This window comes from Mustela nigripes, chromosome 4 (genome assembly GCF_022355385.1).
Source record: "Mustela nigripes isolate SB6536 chromosome 4, MUSNIG.SB6536, whole genome shotgun sequence".
Classification (NCBI taxonomy): domain Eukaryota; kingdom Metazoa; phylum Chordata; class Mammalia; order Carnivora; family Mustelidae; genus Mustela; species Mustela nigripes.
The window spans coordinates 14,351,759-14,370,302 of record NC_081560.1 but is presented as its reverse complement, the minus strand read 5'-3'; the positions used below and the strand labels follow the sequence as shown (position 1 = coordinate 14,370,302).

The 18,544-nt window shown below is 37.5% G+C and overlaps 1 protein-coding gene across 3 annotated transcripts in view; it reads left to right on the top strand.

Moving 5' to 3' along the window:
* The window catches only part of UBN2 (ubinuclein 2), a 99,406-nt gene that overhangs the window by 48,699 nt on the left and 32,163 nt on the right, over positions 1-18,544 (top strand). For all 3 annotated transcript variants that reach the window (XM_059396312.1, XM_059396311.1, XM_059396310.1), the window contains exons 8-14: positions 4,537-4,666; positions 7,568-7,686; positions 8,402-8,515; positions 9,098-9,241; positions 9,989-10,039; positions 12,156-12,198; positions 15,791-17,338. In XM_059396312.1, the coding sequence (XP_059252295.1) occupies positions 4,537-4,666; positions 7,568-7,686; positions 8,402-8,515; positions 9,098-9,241; positions 9,989-10,039; positions 12,156-12,198; positions 15,791-17,338 (2,149 nt within the window). The remainder of the gene's footprint in view (positions 1-4,536; positions 4,667-7,567; positions 7,687-8,401; positions 8,516-9,097; positions 9,242-9,988; positions 10,040-12,155; positions 12,199-15,790; positions 17,339-18,544) is intronic.

The window sequence follows — 18,544 nt, the reverse complement described above, 5'->3', positions numbered from 1 at the left end:
GCTCTTGGTGGTTCGATAGTATTATATACGAAGAAACAAGCAGTGTTTCCAATACTGTGTGTTGAGTCCTGTCTTTTAAATGTGTGTTGGGGGTAGTTTCTCATAAGACACAAAGAATGATTAATTGGTTTGCTTTCATAACTATTTTCTTTTTTGTTTGTTTTTTCCCTCTCCCTTTTGATTATTGTTTGAATTAAGTGCAATCTCTCTTTCTCCAGAATACTTAAAAAATCTTTTTGGTCCCCTGGAGACCCATGAAATATTTAACGTAGTATGCTACTGGTTTGGTGACAGAGGAATTTCTTATTCCTATTCTTTATTTTAGCCAGAGATTTTCAGATTGATTCTCTCTGCCTGGAAGCAAGGCAAATGCTTCCTGCCTGCGCCAGCTCCTTTTACACCCCAGATTCAATAAACAGTGTAACCAGAGCTGTCCCAGATTCCCTAATCAGGAATCTGACTGGCTGCTTTTTCTTTCTACCGGGAGAGCCCCAAGTTTACTGGATCAGGTCCTTTTCCTATGATTAAGACAGTGCTTTTTTATTTTACTCTTCTGTAAGAGGGACTGACTTTTCTCCCCTGAGAGAAAGAAAGGACCATCCTTGGGACATAACATCTCAGATAAGCAGAATATCAGCATTCCACTAACAGGCTTCTTTCTTTCTTTTTCTTCTTCTTTCTTCTTTCTTCTTCTTCTTCTTTTCAGTAATCTCCACACCCTACAAGAGTGTTGAACTCATGACCCTCAAATCAAGAGTCACCTGCTCTACTGACTGAGCTGGCCAGTTGCCCCTCCTGCCCTCTAAAAACTGTTTTTATTTTAAAAATTTACTTTATTTATTTTAAAGTAGGCTCCATGCCCAGTGTGAGGCTTGGACTCATGACCCTGAGATCAAGAGTTGGATGTTCTTCCAACTGAGCCAGCCAGGCATCCCTCTGCCCCAGCAGACTTCCCTTAATCTTCCCTATGTCTATCTTAAATCCTTGAGTTTTGTTAGAGCCCATCTATTTTTTATTTCACAGAGTGTGCCTCCAGTACTATAAAGCTGTAGTGTTCAGAGTTTAATGTTTTCCATTTTAATCACTTATCTATGCCCTTAGCCTCCGTTTCCACTTTCCTAAACAAATATTCCTTGTTTCTCTAGACTGAGAGCCCACGGTACATGATTATTTTGGGAAGTAAATTCTTAAAGAAATTATCCAGGTGTATTGGCTCTGCCTCACCACTGCCTCATTATGCTGGGCAGAAAGGGGTGAATTTGTTGGAATAGGAACACTTTCTCTTTTTGCTTAATTGATTTTGACTTGGATCAGCAAATATACAATTTGCCAGCTTAACCTCTTTTCCCTGTTTCCTCCTTTATCTCATGCATACATTGCTAATAAAATCTTGATACTCTTTGCCCATGATCCCAATCCAACCTGAGTTGTGTTCAACAGATACTCTTAAGTTGTTTAGGGTTAGGAGGAATTTACTTCTCTCTTGTGTGTTATCAATCAACAGGGTTTTGAATTCTTGCTATAAAATAAGAACTATTTTGGATTTTGTATTTAGATTACTGCTCCCTAAGTCCTCAGTTACTGATTTTCAGTGGTTCTGTTATGTGGACAGTGTTGGTAAGATATATGGAACACTAGAGGAATAATTCAGGAAATTAAGTATTCACTTGGAGATAGTTGGCTTTTCTTTTGCTAGTATTTTTAAAATGATTGAATGAGATATATATTCTGGGTTTCTTTTTAAGACTTTATATATTTATTTGAGAGACAAGGCATGAGTGGGACTGGGAGGACAGAGGAAGAGGGAGAAGCAGACTCCCCACTGAGCAGGGAGCCTGACTTGGGGCTGTAGCCCAGGATTCCGAGATCATGACCTGAGCCAAAGGCAGACAATCAACTGATCACCCAGGAGCCCCTATATTCTGTTTTTTAAAAAGAGGGAGAAGGGTGCCTGGTTGGCTCAGTTGGTAGAGCATGTGACTTGATCTCAGTGTCATGAGTTCAGGCCCCACGTTGGGTGTAGAGCGTACTTAAAAAAATAATAATAAAAAGAGGGTTGATAGGATAGGAAGATAGTCATATATCAACTGTGGGGAAATGACTGTTTCTGGAATTCTGTGTGAAAATACAAATAAGACTAAGTATTCCTGAGCCAGAAGAATATTGTTTATAAAGTTGACCATTGCTTGAGCTAAGGATTCCTATGTTTCATTTCTTGGAGGCTTCTTCAGAGGCAAGTGAGAGCCTTGTAAAGAGAGAGATATAAAAGTGGGTTTCAGGGGCGCCTGGGTGGCTCAGTGGGTTAAAGCCTCTGCCTTCGGCTCAGGTCATGATCCCAGGATTCTGGGATCGAGCCCCGCATTGGGCTCTCTGCTCAGCAGGGAGCTTGCTTCCTCCTCTCTCTGCCTGCTTCTCTGCCTTCTTGTGATCTCTGTCTGTCAAATAAATAAATAAAATCTTTTAAAAAAAAAAAGTGGGTTTCAGGGTGCCTGGGTAGCTCAGTGGGTTAAGGCCTCTGCCCTTGGCTCAGGTCATGGTCCCAGGGTTCTGGGATCGAGCCCCGCATTGGGCTCTCTGCTCAGCGGAGAGCCTGCTTCTTCCTCTCTCTCTGCCTGTTTCTCTGCCTACTTGTGATCTCTGTCTGTCAAATAAATAAATAAAATATTTTTTTTTAAAAAGTGGGTTTCACATACCCGTTTGTGGGTTACTCAAAACCCAATGTTTGTCCTCTAATGCATTGTCAGCAGATGGTCCCAGTATATTTTTATCTGTTTAGAACGTGTAGCTATCCATGTGTTCATAATTTATTATTAGAGGTTTGAGACCCATCCGTCATAACTTCCATGCATGGATATTTACTTTGGGGATAGACTTCACTTAAAGAAGTGAAAGAACCTGGTAGATAGAAGGAGACAGGCTCAGGGAAAGTTTGTTGCTTTAGGGGAACCTTTATTTTTTTGAAATGTGAAAATTACTGAAATTCAAACTTTTCATTACCATGTGTTTTAGGTACTTCTTAGACCTTAGAAGATTGGAATTCTTAGTGAGAAAAAAAAAAGTTAAATGTGTGAGGGATGTGTGCTAAAAATATAACTGCTCTCAGGTAGGAATTTGTATATATTTGTGATAGACCAATGTTTTGGTAACCTTCAGGGATAATATGTTTCTCTAATTTTTACCTGGTATTGGCATAGGAGCAGGGAGTCAGCTCTTTGTGTTTTTGAGTTTCCCCTCTCTTTGGAAACCACCGATTTTTATAAGTGTATATTGAGTCACTCTGTTCTTACTTGGAATCTCTTATTACTTGGAGTTTCTATTTTATTTTCAGCCTTAATTAATCTTTAATTATGTCCAAGCCTAGAAAGCCTCCTACCCAGAGTCTAGACTTTTAATAAAGATTCCTCCTTTAATGTTATTTAAACCAAATGTTTATACACAGAATTCATGACCGTAGTGATTGTATCCCATATGATCCTCTGCATTTGACCTTCTGGTTCTTATAGATTCTAAACATGTTTCCATTCATCTATGTGTTTGACTTCTCTAATACCAAGAATTTTTATTGCCAGTGCTAAGAGCATAGTTCTCCACATTTTGTTGTTTCTGAAATTGCAGTGTATATTGTAAGTGATGGATATACTTGATATGGGAGGGCTTCTTTCCTTCCCCAGATGCTGTTAATTGACTCTTTGGATTCATCTTATATTTGTGAAAATTATTTATTAAATATATCTGCACCTTCTCCTATAAAAGAATGGGATGATTTGGACATAGTTTTTGCCAAGAGCCCCAGTTTGGTCTTGGCCTTCCAATCAATATGCGTTCCTACCTTCCTACAATAGCAGCTGCCAGATAGATACAGTGTCTTTCATCTTAGTAGAAACCTCAGTTATTGATTAGTAGACTTGTCCTGCTGAGAATATATATGGTGGCTGTTAAAACTCTTCTCCTTTTCTTATTTTTTATTTTTTAATAACTATTACATTAAATATCCATTTAACAATTTATTTTTGGTCTAAAAAACTAATTTACAAATGGAAACAGGAAATGAAGAATTGGAATAAATTGAACAAACTACTAAATATCTAGCTTATGCAGTGCAGGCATAAAGGAGGAGACAAAGATGGATGAAAAACAGTCTGTATATGTATCCCGAAGGGTTTCACCTCTTCCAAATCTGAAATTTTTTAAACACCTGTAAGGAAAAAATACTCTAAATTCATCAAAACTGTGTAACTCTCTAGCGTAGCAATTGCAGTGAGGGAGAGAGGATATGAATATCTATCTGAGGGAATAGCTTTTGGTTAATTGAGTTCCTGTGCTTTATCCCAAAATGTAGACTTTACCCCTGTTCATAAAAAAATTATTCACCCGTTTATTGTTGTATAAATTCTTTCTATATTTTCTCCTTGAAAAATACTGTTTAGGAAATCATGGAAAGATAAAACGAGGGAAGAGTTACTGCCTTTGCCTCCTTGCTTGTGTCAGTACCTGAAGGAAGCTCTGTACTATTTATTTGTCATTGTTTTTGTTCAGCATCGAGTTACAGCTACAGGAACTAGGCCCTGTCATCCGTAGTGGTGTCTACTCCCATCTTGAAGCTTTTGTGCCATGCAATAAAGAAACACTGGTAAAACGTCTAAAGAAGTTACATCTCAACGTCCAGGTAAGACAAGGAATAATAATATCCATATCTCAAGTTTTATAACCTATAAAGAGACTGGTTTCTTTTGGGGGCTTTTGTCTGTTAGGTGCTTTATAGTCTTATTGTACATATGGAATAACTATAGGAGTTGTCAAAGGCATATTGGATCTCTTGAAAAAACTTACATTTTTTAACAGTTGATAAGTCTAGATGAGAATGTTTTCTAAGACATAGATTCTTGGACTGGTAAAATAACTTCAGTTCCACAGCTGATACAGTTTTGCCCTCAAGAAATATATGACAGATTTAGAACTCCGTTTTTTCATTACTGAGCTGGATCTATGCAGATATGTTCACACCTACTTTACACAAACCAATGGAAAGAATCCCAGGGTAAACTTAGAGATTTTTTGGTGTAATCATCCATGTTTTGCTTAGAGTCTCCTCCCCTACAACCTCACTAGGTAATTGTCTAAGTTTGAATGCTTCCAGTGGTCAGAAACATATTTCATTGTAATATCAGAAAATTCTTCCATGCACTGAGACAAATCCAGGTGCTTTCTACCCCATTGGTCCTAATTCTACCTTTGAGTCTATTCATAAATATAATTGTCACCTTCACAACTTTCATGTTTTTGAAAGCTTGTATTGTGTCCCCTTCTTCACTTCATGTAAAATGGTTTTTAGTATCTTCATTGCCCTGATTACACTTCCCTTAATGATTTATTTGATTATATATTTTAAAAATATTTATAACTTGCAAGTAAAGGAAAAGAACTTAAATGTAATTTAAGACCAAAAATGACATTTTTTCTATTAATAAAGGTATTTCATGGAATTAAAAATACAGCCAGGAAGGGATGGGAACTAATAATTTAGATTAACTCTTATTTCTCTCTACGTATCTCCCCATGTCTCATTTTTATCCTTGTAAGTCATCTGAAAATAAGATTACTTTTTTTTTTTTTTTTAAGATTTTATTTACTTAACTGACAGAGAGAGAACACAAATAGGCAGAACAGCAGGCAGAAGGAGAGGGAGAGGGGGAAGCAGCCTCCCTGGGCCTGATCCCAGGACCCATGGGATCTTGATCTGAGCTGAAGGCAGAAACTTAACTGACAGAGCCATCCAGGTGCCCCTGAAAATAAGATTACTTTAGTCTCAAGGTTTTATATTACAGAAAAGCCACACACAGAGACTGACTTAGCCCTCTCATCCCAATCCAAGTTCTTGGGTCAGAAAATCTGATTATACTATCTTGGGTCAACCAAAACTTTTCTGGCCAGAGGTTGGGAGTCACATAGCACAACATGGCTGTCTAAGGCCCCCCATGGCTCTAATGGGAGAATGAATGTGGTGCCCTGGACCACTTGTAATGTGATCTGAGAGACATAGAACTGTTTATTATAAGTATTATATAACTGTTAATAAAACAGCCTGACTCTTGGTTTTGGCTCATTTCATGATCTCAGTGTTTTGAGATTGAGCCCTTCATCAGGCTCTGAGCTGGGCATGGAACCTGGTCAGGATTCTCTCTCCCTTTCCCTCTGCCCCTCCCCAACTCCCCATATGCATGCGTGTGTGTGCTCTCTCTTTAAAAAAAAAAAAAAAAATCTTCTGAATTGGGAAATCTTTCTCAGTTTAAAGCAGAGAAATAAACAAATGAAATGTACTTGAGATCACATATTTTGTGTCTGTGCCTGGCTCCTTCAGACACTGGCAGTTGGAGCTAACTGCCATACATTCACATGACAGAGTGGGTACCAGTAAAAAAATATCTAGAGGCAGGAGAACATTATCAGATGTTTTCTAAGGAACATATCAGATTTGATATTTGATGTTATTTAGTATTCCTCTTGGCTGTAAAAGAAGACATTTATCTTAGCCCTTGCTTTTCTTCATATGGTTTTAGCATGTGTACTTTTACTCCCTAAGTACCATATTGTTTGATTTTATATATTTTTGAGCTTCGTATAAATGGAGTCACACTGTCTCCATACTTTTCTTCTGCGACTGACTTTTTTTACACTGAACATTATGCACCTCAGATTTATCTGTGTCTTTACATGTGGTGAACTCCCATTTTTGGAGTACATTTGCTGTACAGTGTGTTTGGTGTTCCATTCTATAAATACATCCTAATTAATTTATTCATGTTACTGTTGATGGATATTTGGGTTGTTCCAGATAGTCTCAACTACATAATTAAGAAGTGATCACCTAGGATCCATGATACTGGATGTTTCACATTTTTTTTAATGGAATTTTTATAGCAGACAGTGTCATATTGCTGTTATATTTATTAATTGGTATGTATGAAAATAGTAAGAGTCTTCCAGTTTCCTCTTTGGCCTTGACCTTGCATTTTTGCTTGCAGCATAAGTCATATTTAGTAACAATTTTAAATGAAAGAACAGGATGCCAGCATCCTGTTTGTAGTCTCCCAGATCGAATCCTATGTTCCAGTGTTGCAAAGCAATATTTCCACTTATGGTACTGCTTCCTCTTCATAATAGTGATCAACCAGTAGTAGTCTGCATATAGATTTTGATCTGTATTTAATCTTAAAGTGTCCATATAATTTATTGGCTGGGGCATTTTTAAGACTGTAAAGGAATAAATTGTGTGTCAACTAAATTCAAATAAATCTTAAGAAAAAAATGTCAGGAACACTTAATTATGCTGGGGGTACCAAGCAAAAACTGGGATTCTCGTTGGCGGTCTGGGAAGTATGGTCATCCTAATTTTTTATCTGGTGTGCATTATGAAAGGTCAGTGTGGTAGGAGAAGCATCCACATTTAAATATGTTTACATTAAAAAAATGGGTTTTCATTTCAAATCCATAATCAGTGTCTTTTGTGGATCTGCTTTAATTCTCGTAAATGTGTTTTAAAAAAACTTTTAGTATACTTTCTCCTCAGGATGATCGTTTAAGAGAACCTCTGCAAAAACTGAAACTGGCTGTTAGCAACGTGATGCCTGAACAGCTATTTAAATACCAGGAGGACTGCCAAGCTCGTAGTCAAGCTAAGTGTGCCAAGTATGTACCTCTTCTGTTTGGAGCGGCTTTTGCATTTGAGAAATATTTTTAGCTCTGAAGGATTGGTCCTACGTAGATGTTACCACCAAGTAGAAATCCACATGTACCACTGAAGTGGTGTAATTGAGTGTTTTCTAAATGACACAACACTCCCCCATTCAATTGCTTTTGTGTTAAAAGCAAAAGGTCTCTTGATTTAGTGTATGGGAGTGATCAAAGCAAGAGCTGGCACTGGTCACTCATTTCACACATCAGCCAATTTGGCTGAAGTTGGACACAAATATTTTCTGAACTGAAATATAAGTATTCATGGCCTTATGTTACAGTTTGAAAACCTTATATACCAAATCACCTTATAACACATTTCAAAGTATTACATATAAGGTAGATGTCCCCTTCACTTTCCCCTTTGAGTTAATATTCAGTTAAGCAGTTTATTAAGTGTTTCTGGAGCATATCATAGGCACTGTTGGGCTAAAACTCCGCCTCCCAGGACACCTGGGTGGCTCAGTTGGTTAAGTGTCTGCCTTCAGCCCAGGTGGTGATCCCAGGGTCCTGAGAGTGAGTCCTGAGTCGTCTCCTTGCTTTGTGGGGAGCCTGCGTTTCCCTCTGCCTGCTGCTTCCCCTGCTTATATGACTCTCTCTCTCTGACAAATAAATAAAATCTTAAAAAAAAAACAAAAACTCTGCTTCATAAAATCTTTTTCATTTTTAGGTTGCAAACAGATGAAGAACGAGAAAAAAATGGATCCGAGGAAGATGATGATGAGAAACCAGGGAAACGTGTCATAGGACCAAGAAAGAAATTCCACTGGAATGACACCATCAGGTAAAATTTAACCAAAGCCTTCACTTTTAACCAAATAGATAATGCAGAACTAAGGTTTCTAATAAAAAAGAATATATAGTAAATGAAAGAGTAGATTGGAAACAACCAAAGATTAGTCTGTAGGAAAAATTCATTCAAAGGAAGATTGATTTGATCCTAATATTCTTAGAGTGCTCTCACTTTTATTTTCATATCCTACTTTTTATAAGCTAATCTTCTAATAATTAAGTCATACTGGTTTCAGAAGGTGAAGTACTCCATATACTTGTTTAATCAGTCATCTTTTTTACCAGTATTTCTGTACCCATCTAGAGGGTTTGGCTACAGGACTATCCCTTTCAATCTTTGGTGCCTAGATGAAAGGTATCAAAGGAAATTGTTTCATATTGGGGATTTGGCTGTAGTTGCAATGAGTGATGTGTATTGGAAATTATTTATCTTCATGTCATCTGAATTCTTGAGATAATAGTCTTTATTATTGCTGTCAGATTTATGTGCTTTTAAAAAAATCTGTTTCAAGCTTAATTTTCCACAATTTTGCAGTCAGATTTATATATAAATATATATTTTTAATCTGTTTAGAACTTTGTTATGTAACCTTGTTGAGATCAAATTGGGATGCTATGAGTTAGAGCCAAATAAAAGCCAGTCCGCTGAGGATTATCTTAAATCCTTTATGGAGACAGAGGTGAAACCATTGTGGCCTAAGGGCTGGATGCAGGCAAGGTAAGAAATATGACATCCTAGATTTTACTTTACTTTTCTTATTATTGCTATTATTAACGATACATATATACGTATATACACCCACACACACATATATGACATTCATTTTACAAAGAACCTAGTCATCTCAGATGACCTCTGCTTTGAAAACTTCAAGCACTTAAAAGACAAAATAGTCACATGGATGTGGAGATACAGAGATAGACATGATGGGTGGTTATTTTTTTTTTTATTTTTTATTTTTTGGCCAACTCCTTTTTCTTTTTTGCACCTAAATTTGCTAATAGAGAAATGGGAGGAGTAGAAGATGGTTAGGAACTTTGGGAGGGGAACTTCACATGGGTATTGTGAAGATCAGGAACTAAATACAAAATGGAGAGTGTAGAAAAGGCAGTCCCAACCTTAGGTTCTGTTGAAAATAGTCAATGTGGAGTGGTATCTCAGAAGTTAAGAGTAGTACAATTTAAAGTTTAAAGAGTTAAGAATGTTGAAATTAATAGATGTGGCTATCTCTGTCATCTTAAAGCATTCCATCTTCAATTTAAAAAAAGGTCTGTTAAAGATTTAAATAAATAACTGTGCTATAAAACTGACCATAAAATAGATTTTTGAATTTACTGTGCCATTATAACTTTCATTTGATAAATAAGCGAGTAATAGACTGCTGAAAAACCGTGTAACTAAAACGACAAATTGGCTATAAAGATCTGTTACACAAAAATAATCATGTCTTTTTAACTTTTGCAGAATGCTTTTTAAGGAGAGCCGGAGTGTACATAATCATCTTACTTCTGCTCCGTGAGTAAAACAGACTCCAGATTTCTTCATTTATTTTTGCTCACCTTATGTGCTTTAGTAAACAAGGGCTGGTGAAATAGTACTTAAATGTACATTTGAATAGTCTCCCATTTTACTACTGCCTTTAAAAAAAAATCATTTTTACTATTTGTGTAAACCTGAGAACACATTTATTATCCAGAAAACTGAATGTGTGCTGGCCCAAGATTTGTTAGGTAGGAGCCATGTAAATAGGAAGGTTCTGATGGTTTCCTTTGTTCCTGGGCCTTCCTCCCTCCAGTTCTGTGGTCCTTTTTCTTTCTCTCTTAGTGACCATTCATGTAGCTAACCTATAGCCTTGTGCATTCCAAGATGGTTTCCTATACATACCTACCCTGCCTTGCCTTGCAGAGTGTTTCATTCCACAAAAAGTAACTTATTCTTCATTTCTTTCCCTTCTCTTCAAAACTGGGTATTTCCTTAGTGATGTGAGTACTAAAGAAAGGTCTCTTAACCTAAGAGGGAAAAGTAAAAAGCTGGAGTTTTCGTGGTTATATTTTTGGGTGAATACTGGTTGACTTCAGGAATTTTATTTTTACCTACAACTTAGAGCTATTTCTCTGTAGCATAGAAGTATAGCAATAGTTAATAAAATATTAAATTAGTAAGTTGCTAAGAATTTATGGATCACTGTATTTCAGTATTCTAAGAGGTCTGGCTAACAGCTGGGTAACCTTACAGAACTCTCCGTCTCCTTGCATACAATCACAATGGAAATGTTTGCAAGGCTTAGGAAGGACACTTTGTTAGCATACTGTCAGGGTTGTATTGGGTTGGTTATGGCTTTCAGTTCTTGCCATTCTTGTTTATTGCTGGTGGTTTAGTTATCCTGGGGCAGGGGATACATATATATTGGTGTGAGTAATATTTCTGGGCTTTAATTTCCCCACTGTTATAAAATCAAATTTATTACAATTCAGGGTAGAAATAATTAATTCCTTTAAACCTAAAACTGATGTTTACGTAGATCCTCTTCCCCAGTTTTTTTTTTTTTTTTAAAGATTTTATTTATTTACTTGAGAGAGAGACAGTGAGAGAGAGCATGAACGAGGAGAAGGTCAGAGAGAGAAGCAGACTCCCCATGGAGCTGGGAGCCCGATGCGGGACTCGATCCCGGGACTCCAGGATCATGACCTGAGGCGAAGGCAGTCGTCCAACCAACTGAGCCACCCAGGCGTCCCCCCAGTTTTTTTTTTTTTAAATAGCTTTATTACTATTACCAACTCGTGTTTTTAATATCAGAAAGTGGAAATCAATGGGATATGTGGGCCCCAAAGGTCTTTATCAAAAAAACTTTGAAAATTACTGTTCCCTTAATGAAGTTGTATATTGACCATTTTAATCATGATATTTGTTAATTTAATGGATGACATTTCAACTCATTTTCAACTCAGTGAAATGGAAGTACTCAGTGTGAGGTATTTTGGCTTGTTAACCCTTTAATTCAACATTGAATACTTCCTCTTATTATGGAACTGTAAGGTTTTTTTTGTCTTCAAACTTTTTCACACTGGTTCCCAAAGGTTTCCAGGCTCCATGGTATTTTTCTTGCCTTTTTTTCCTGTCATTTTGACATTTTTAATTGGAATTTGTATATTAAAATAATTTTCTCTAAAAACAAAGATTTGTTTTGTTTTTAAAATGTCATCTCATTTACAACTTCTTGGCAGTGGTTCTCCTCAAATTATGGTTTAATTTGAACTGAAAGTTTCTTGAGGCTTTATTTTCCTATAAATAATCACAAATTCTTACCAGTTGTTTGAAGTGAGTCTCTTAGGAAGCTTTGTTACCCTGTCTTGAGGGGTTTTGTTTTTGTTTTTGTTTTTAATTTTGAGCATTTACATTTAATTTTTAAAAAACCTTTGTCTATAATTGGTATTTTGCTAAGGGTGTGGCCTTTCTTCCAGTTGACTGAAATTAGAGGAAATGATACTGTATATTCACATATAAACTGAGCATTTAATTATAGTTCCTTCCTTCATAGAGTTTTCCAAATAGCATAAGAAGTTACCCACGTAATGACAAGATTATGTTATAATTTCCTAATGGTGACCTTTTTTTTAATCTCTTGTTTTAGGGCAAAGAAAAAGGTTATTCCTGCACCTAAACCCAAAGTGAAGGTAAATATTGAACCAAATCTTAATTAATCATAATTGGGGAGTGTTGAAATATATTCTTAAAATGCAAAGAATATATGTATTTGGCACAGGTGGATAGATTGCATACTTTTAAGAAGGGTGTTTTTAAACTTTGTAAAACTCCTAGAACCATTGTATTTCAGAGAATTAAATTGTAAGAGTTAACCTAATATAAATTAGAAGTGTTCTGTAAAAACAAATATCCTTTAATATAACAAATATGCTTTAAATGCATAGTTGAGATTACAGAAATGTAAGAGAAATCCCTAAGGCCTGAAACAGAGAAAAAGCTGCTGGAGTGTTAATCTGTCACTGAAACTTCGGTTGCCTTTAGGTGCATTTGCTGATTTTCATCCATCACTTTATGGTTTATTTTTAAATTTCTTCTCAGACCACAGCAGATAGGGGTTTCTTGCCTTGCATAGGTTAGGAATTAGACTGAAACTCTGCATAAACCTGGGACTTTCAAAGGATAACATCTTTAATAAAAGGAAGGACTTGAAAAAAAAAATCCGTTCACCAGCAGAAAGATTAAGAAACTTGGGTGTCTTGGCCCAAGTTCTAGATTAGGGGAAGGAAGTCCTTCCTGAGAATTTTCCCTGGTTTAGGAGTTTAATTTATACTGCTTCTGCAAGATCTGGGGAATCCTCAAGCGTTGAAAAGAATGCAAAGGTATTAGATTAGTTATTAACCCAGGGCAAATGGCTTATCAAATTCTCTCTGGAATAATGCAGTTTCATCCCAGGCCCCAAAGGCTTACCACATATATACCATGTCAAATATGAGTTTAAAATATGAAAACACGAGGAAATAAGTTGCTATGAGTGAGAGCCAGCGGAAACATCTGACAGAATTAGATCCTTGAGAAGGGCAAGTGATGGATTTATTGGGTTTAGAACATAAAGGAATTTAACTTGTTTAATATTTAAAGAAGGAGAAGGGACAAAAATACCAAATAGACAAAGCAGAGTTGAAAAAGAATCATGTATAATCTATAGAAGTGAAAATTATAATCATGTGAAAGTAAAATTGTAAAGAAAGCCAACAGCCTTTAGGTTTTAGACTTTCCCCATAGCTTTCATCTTTTTGAATAGATGAGTTTCTTGGCTTATGAGGTTATGGCCAGTAGGTCAGTATTCGTTACTCTGTGGCCTTCTTAACTTTTAGCATTAGAGGCTCTTTGAATACAGAGTAAATAGTCTTTTTTCTTACCTACCTCATTTGTCTTCTAATCCAAATAATAATGAGCCAGTATTGCATCACATGTGTTGAGTTCTTGCTTTGCTTTGACACTTTATTTGTACACTCCTAATACTCGCCATAGAGTATTGGTTAAATTTTGATACATCTATTCAAGCATATGTTTATCCGAATTCTGATAATGACTAGGGTGGTGTAGGGGAATTACCTATTTTGTTTGTGTCTTTGTGATTAAATTACTGTCCTTTTTCCCAAATAGAAAAACTATATTGCTGATTCGTGTTTGCCCTACCACCCCTCAAATACCTATTTTAGTTACAAAGGTAATATAAGGAAATACAGTAGAAAATGGAAATACAGAACAGTAAGGAGAAAAGTAAAAGTCTCCAGGAAAAAAAGCTCTTCCTTTCTGGTACACAACCACCATCCCTCCTTCTGGACCTCTGTCCCTGCCAGCCCGCCTTTGAGCCATCCAAACAGTCATTCATTTATTCAGATTTAATTACCATTTTCTAAACGGGATAACCTGCTTTTTAGACTCATTTATATACTCTCTGGACAATTATCTCTGCTAGTATAAATTTATATAGTATTCGTGAGTAGATTTAACATTAGAAGAAAAAAATTAATTTAGGGGCACCTAACTGGCTCAGTCAGAAGAGCATATGATTCTTGATCTCAGGGTTGTGAGTTCAAGCCCCACATTGGGTCTAGAACTTAAAATAAATAAATAAATAGATAGATACATAGAAAGGAAGAAAATTAAAAATGAAACCAGTTTATCCTTAAAAAAAAAATGAAAAGTTACTTTAAAAAGCAGTGTTCTATTGGTAGTGTTACCATTATTATTCCAGGACATTCCCCACCCTCAGTTTCTGTTCTTTCTAAATAAAAATGGTATTTTCACTAATCATAACTTGGATGGATGGCATGTCAAAGCAAACGTGTCTCATATGTATTACCCATTCATCTTAACAGACAATTTTGAACTTAATGCAGTTATACTACAGAATTCTGAGAGGTAGTGGAGTTTTCCATCAGGGCTTTTAGAATAGCAGCTTAGAAAAATTGCTGAGGAAGTTAGAGTTTAACAGCCTTCTTAACAGCTTCTTTACTGTAATACCTTAGAGGGTGATGGTAAAGATACTCCTCTCCATTCTTTACCCACTATGGTTAAGGTAAGTGCTGTGGTTATATAAACTGATGTGGAATTCAAGACTTTGGGTTTAGGTTTACTTGGATTTCTTTTTAAGAAACTAATCAAAGAAATTTTGAAGTGGTTTTTATGTAATAATTGTATTTCTTCATTATCTTAAAAATGACATGAGTCAAATTTATATTTGCCTTTTAAGGGAGACAACTTTTTTTTTTTTTTTTTAAGATTTTATTTATTATTTGAGAGAGACGGAGGATAAGGGAAGGAAGTGCAGAGAGAGGGAGAGCTCTGCTCTGAGCTCGGAGGCCCATGCAGGCCTAATCTGAGGGTTCTGAGATGGGAACCTAAGCTGAAATCAAGAGTTGGAAGTCCATCCAACTGATACATTACTCCCAGGCACCCCGAAAAAGTTACTTTTTAATTCTTTTGCTGTTTGAATATTTTAAACTAGGTTCTAATTCTCTTTTCTCTTCCTTGAAACTTAAATGTTTTGGAAAAAAAAAAAAAATTATCTTAGGTATTCAGAATTTTGATTCCCATAACCTTGTTTTCTTAGTGTACAGTGCCTTGCTCATAGTAGATACTTTAGTAAATATATGTTGAATAAATTAAAATGACCATAATGAATAGAAGACATAGTTGAAGTATGCTTGGATTGAGTCCCAGTTTGAATGTACCATTTTCTCTATGTATTGGCTCTGGGTGGCTAGGGCACCCATGGACAGGGCATACAGTGGCAGAAATACAAGGAGCAGAAAATGTGGGTCAGTATCCCAGCAAAAACCATACTACATTAGGAGGATAGAGTCTTAGGATAAAGGCAGAATTTCTCCTAGGTACGAGGAGAATAAAAAGAGTATAGTCCCTGAACAGATGGATTTGGATCAGTATCGGATGCACGCAGGCTGGGGTGAGGAAGGATTTCACCAGTGATGCAAGTAGTATACGAACGTTCCTTTGGCTTGGTTTCACGGCTTCTTAGAAGAGCTCACTAAGGTATGGCAGCTGTGTGCAATGTATCAGATGCTTATGGCCTAAGAGCTCTGTCCTCAAAACCGTTTCGGTTTTTTCAGTCTAAAGATTTCCAGTAGAATTTTAATCATTGTGAGAAGTTCTTTGTCCTTTTAAGACTTACACTTAGTAGTTTATTTAGACTATACTTAGTAGTTTAGTTTATTAATCATTTAATTTGTTCCACTATAATGCTGTTTATGCTAGGAGTATAGTCCAAAAAAGGACCAGAAAACTGCATCCTTGGCGGCTTCCATTGGTGGTCCCTCAGTGAGCTCTAGCACATCTGCGGTGGCCTCTGCCAGCTCTAGCTCTACACCAGCCCAGGAGACCATCTGCCTTGATGACTCACTAGATGAAGACCTTTCTTTCCATCCACCTGCACTGGATCTTGTTTCTGAAGCTTTAGCTGTTATCAACAATGGGAACAAAGGCCCTCCAGCTGGCTCAAGGATAAGCATGCCAACTGCAAAACCTCGCCCAGGACTGAGAGAAGAAAAATTAGCAAGTATCATGAGTAAGTTGCCGCTGGCTGCTCCTAAAAAACTAGATTCTCCTCAGACTGCACATTCATCCAGTCTTATTGCCGGTCACACAGGGCCAGTACCAAAGAAACCCCAGGATTTAGCTCATACTGGCATCTCTTCAGGCCTTATCGCTGGTTCTTCAATTCAGAACCCTAAAGTTTCCTTGGAACCTTTGCCAGCCAGGCTGCTTCAACAAGGACTACAGAGGTCGAGTCAGATTCATGCTGCTTCCTCTTCACAGACCCACGTGTCCTCTTCTTCCCAAGCCCAAGTTGCTGCCTCCTCTCATGCTCTGGGAACACCTGAGGCCCAGGATGCTTCTTCGTTAACACAAGTAACAAAGGTGCACCAGCATTCAGCTGTCCAACAAAACTATGTGTCTCCATTACAAGCAACCATTAGTAAATCACAGACCAACCCAGTGGTGAAATTAAGTAATAATCCCCAACTTGCCTGTTCATCCCCGCTTATTAAGACTTCGGAGAAGCCACTCATGTACCGCCTTCCCTTATCGACTCCCTCACCTGGAAATGGTTCTCAAGGGTCCCATCCCCTGGTTTCTAGGACAGTACCCAGCACCACTACCTCCAGTAACTACTTAGCCAAGGCTATGGTGTCACAGATGTCCACGCAGGGTTTCAAATCTCCCTTCTCAATGGCTGCATCCCCCAAACTTGCCGCATCTCCAAAACCTGCCACATCTCCTAAACCCTTGCCCTCGCCTAAGCCTTCTGCCTCGCCTAAGCCCTCTCTGTCAGCTAAGCCTTCAGTATCAACTAAACTTATTTCGAAATCCAACCCTGCTCCCAAGCCTCCTGTACCCCCAAGCTCTTCCAGTCCAAATGCACTCGTAGCCCAGAGTAGCCACTCCAGCGGTAACAACCCAGTCCACAAACAGCCCAGTGGGATAAACCTCAGCAGACAGTCGCCCACCTTGAATTTGCTGCCCTCCAATCGCACTTCAGGCCTTCCAGCCACAAAAAATCTTCAGGCCCCTTCAAAGCTCACCAACTCCTCGTCCGCTGGAACTGTTGGGAAGAATAGCTTGAGTGGCATCGCAGTGAATGTACCTGCCAGCAGAGGTAGCAGCCTAAACTCAAGCGGAGCGAATAGGACTAGTCTCTCTGGGGGAACAGGAAGTGGAACACAGGGTGCTACTAAACCGTTGTCTACTCCACACAGACCATCCTCTGCCTCAGGGTCTTCAGTGGTAACAGCCAGTGTGCAGGTATGTATGTTACATACGTTCGTGGGATAAAGTGTAAGATTGTGTGATCTTCCCTTTGAGTCTGTTCAATAACTGTGCTTATGGGTTGTCCCTAATAGCTTATTACAGCTTGTGGCCAAGGAATTTCCTGATGTTGACATCACAGTACTGGGGATAGTTGGTGGGTGAGGTTTTTGTTGGGATGTGGATTTTTTTTCCCCCCGGTAAAGTAGCACATACGTACTTCCGCAATTTTTGAAAAACACATAATGCATAGTTAAAATGATATGTTGTCAGAGTCCAGAACAAAGCAGTAACTTACGAAGTTAACATACCCTCACTTTCTTCCTCTCTCTAGTCCCCTTTCCCCTGCCAACTTTTTGATTTTTGTATTTAATCAAATTTGTACATACGGGTTTTTCTTCTTTAGCCATTTGTCTTCAAATAAACTTTTTATTTGTCATGAATTTTGCAGTTACTCATATATAATTCTTTATGTCAAATTACCATCAATAATCCTTTTATTCCACCGTTTCCCCATTTTAATTTGTTTATCTCACAGTTAGAGGGAGTGCCTCACTCAGAGTCTTTTCAAGAAGGCTAACACATACCTATTTTATCTTAGCATTAGCATACCTGATAATTTCTGACTGTCACCCTTAAGTATATTGACTTCTTGGGTTCATTAACTGTCTCCCTCCCTATGTTGTATAAATACTGTTCCACGAACCTTTGCTTAGTATTGAGGATTATAGGAAATCTGAGGCCATTCCAATATTTGTTCCCTTGTTTGTGTTTTCTGTGCCTAAATGCTAGTAAGGTTTTCTCTTTTTCGTTGAATTTCAAGTATTCTCGAATTAGGCTAGATTTTAATCTGTAAGTTTATAGCTGGTGGCTTTTTCAGCTCAAGAATATTTTTTTCAGTGATTGTTTCATTATCATTTCTGATCCGTTTGCCCTAGGTTTGTTGAGAACTCTTTATCCTTCATGTTTTGTCTCTCTCCTTTCCATGTCATCTTCTCTGCCATTGTTTTCATCTTTCTGCCACTCCCTGTATCCTGAGACTTGTCAGATTTGTCCTTCATGTGACCAGTTTGATTCTTAAAGATTCTTCTTCCCTGTCCCCCATCCCAAAAAGTAATACATATTCACGGTAGGCAAATACACAAAAAAGAAAAGTCCCCCATTCCTGGTACTTTTTTGGATTCTTGTCAAGAAAATGGGTTT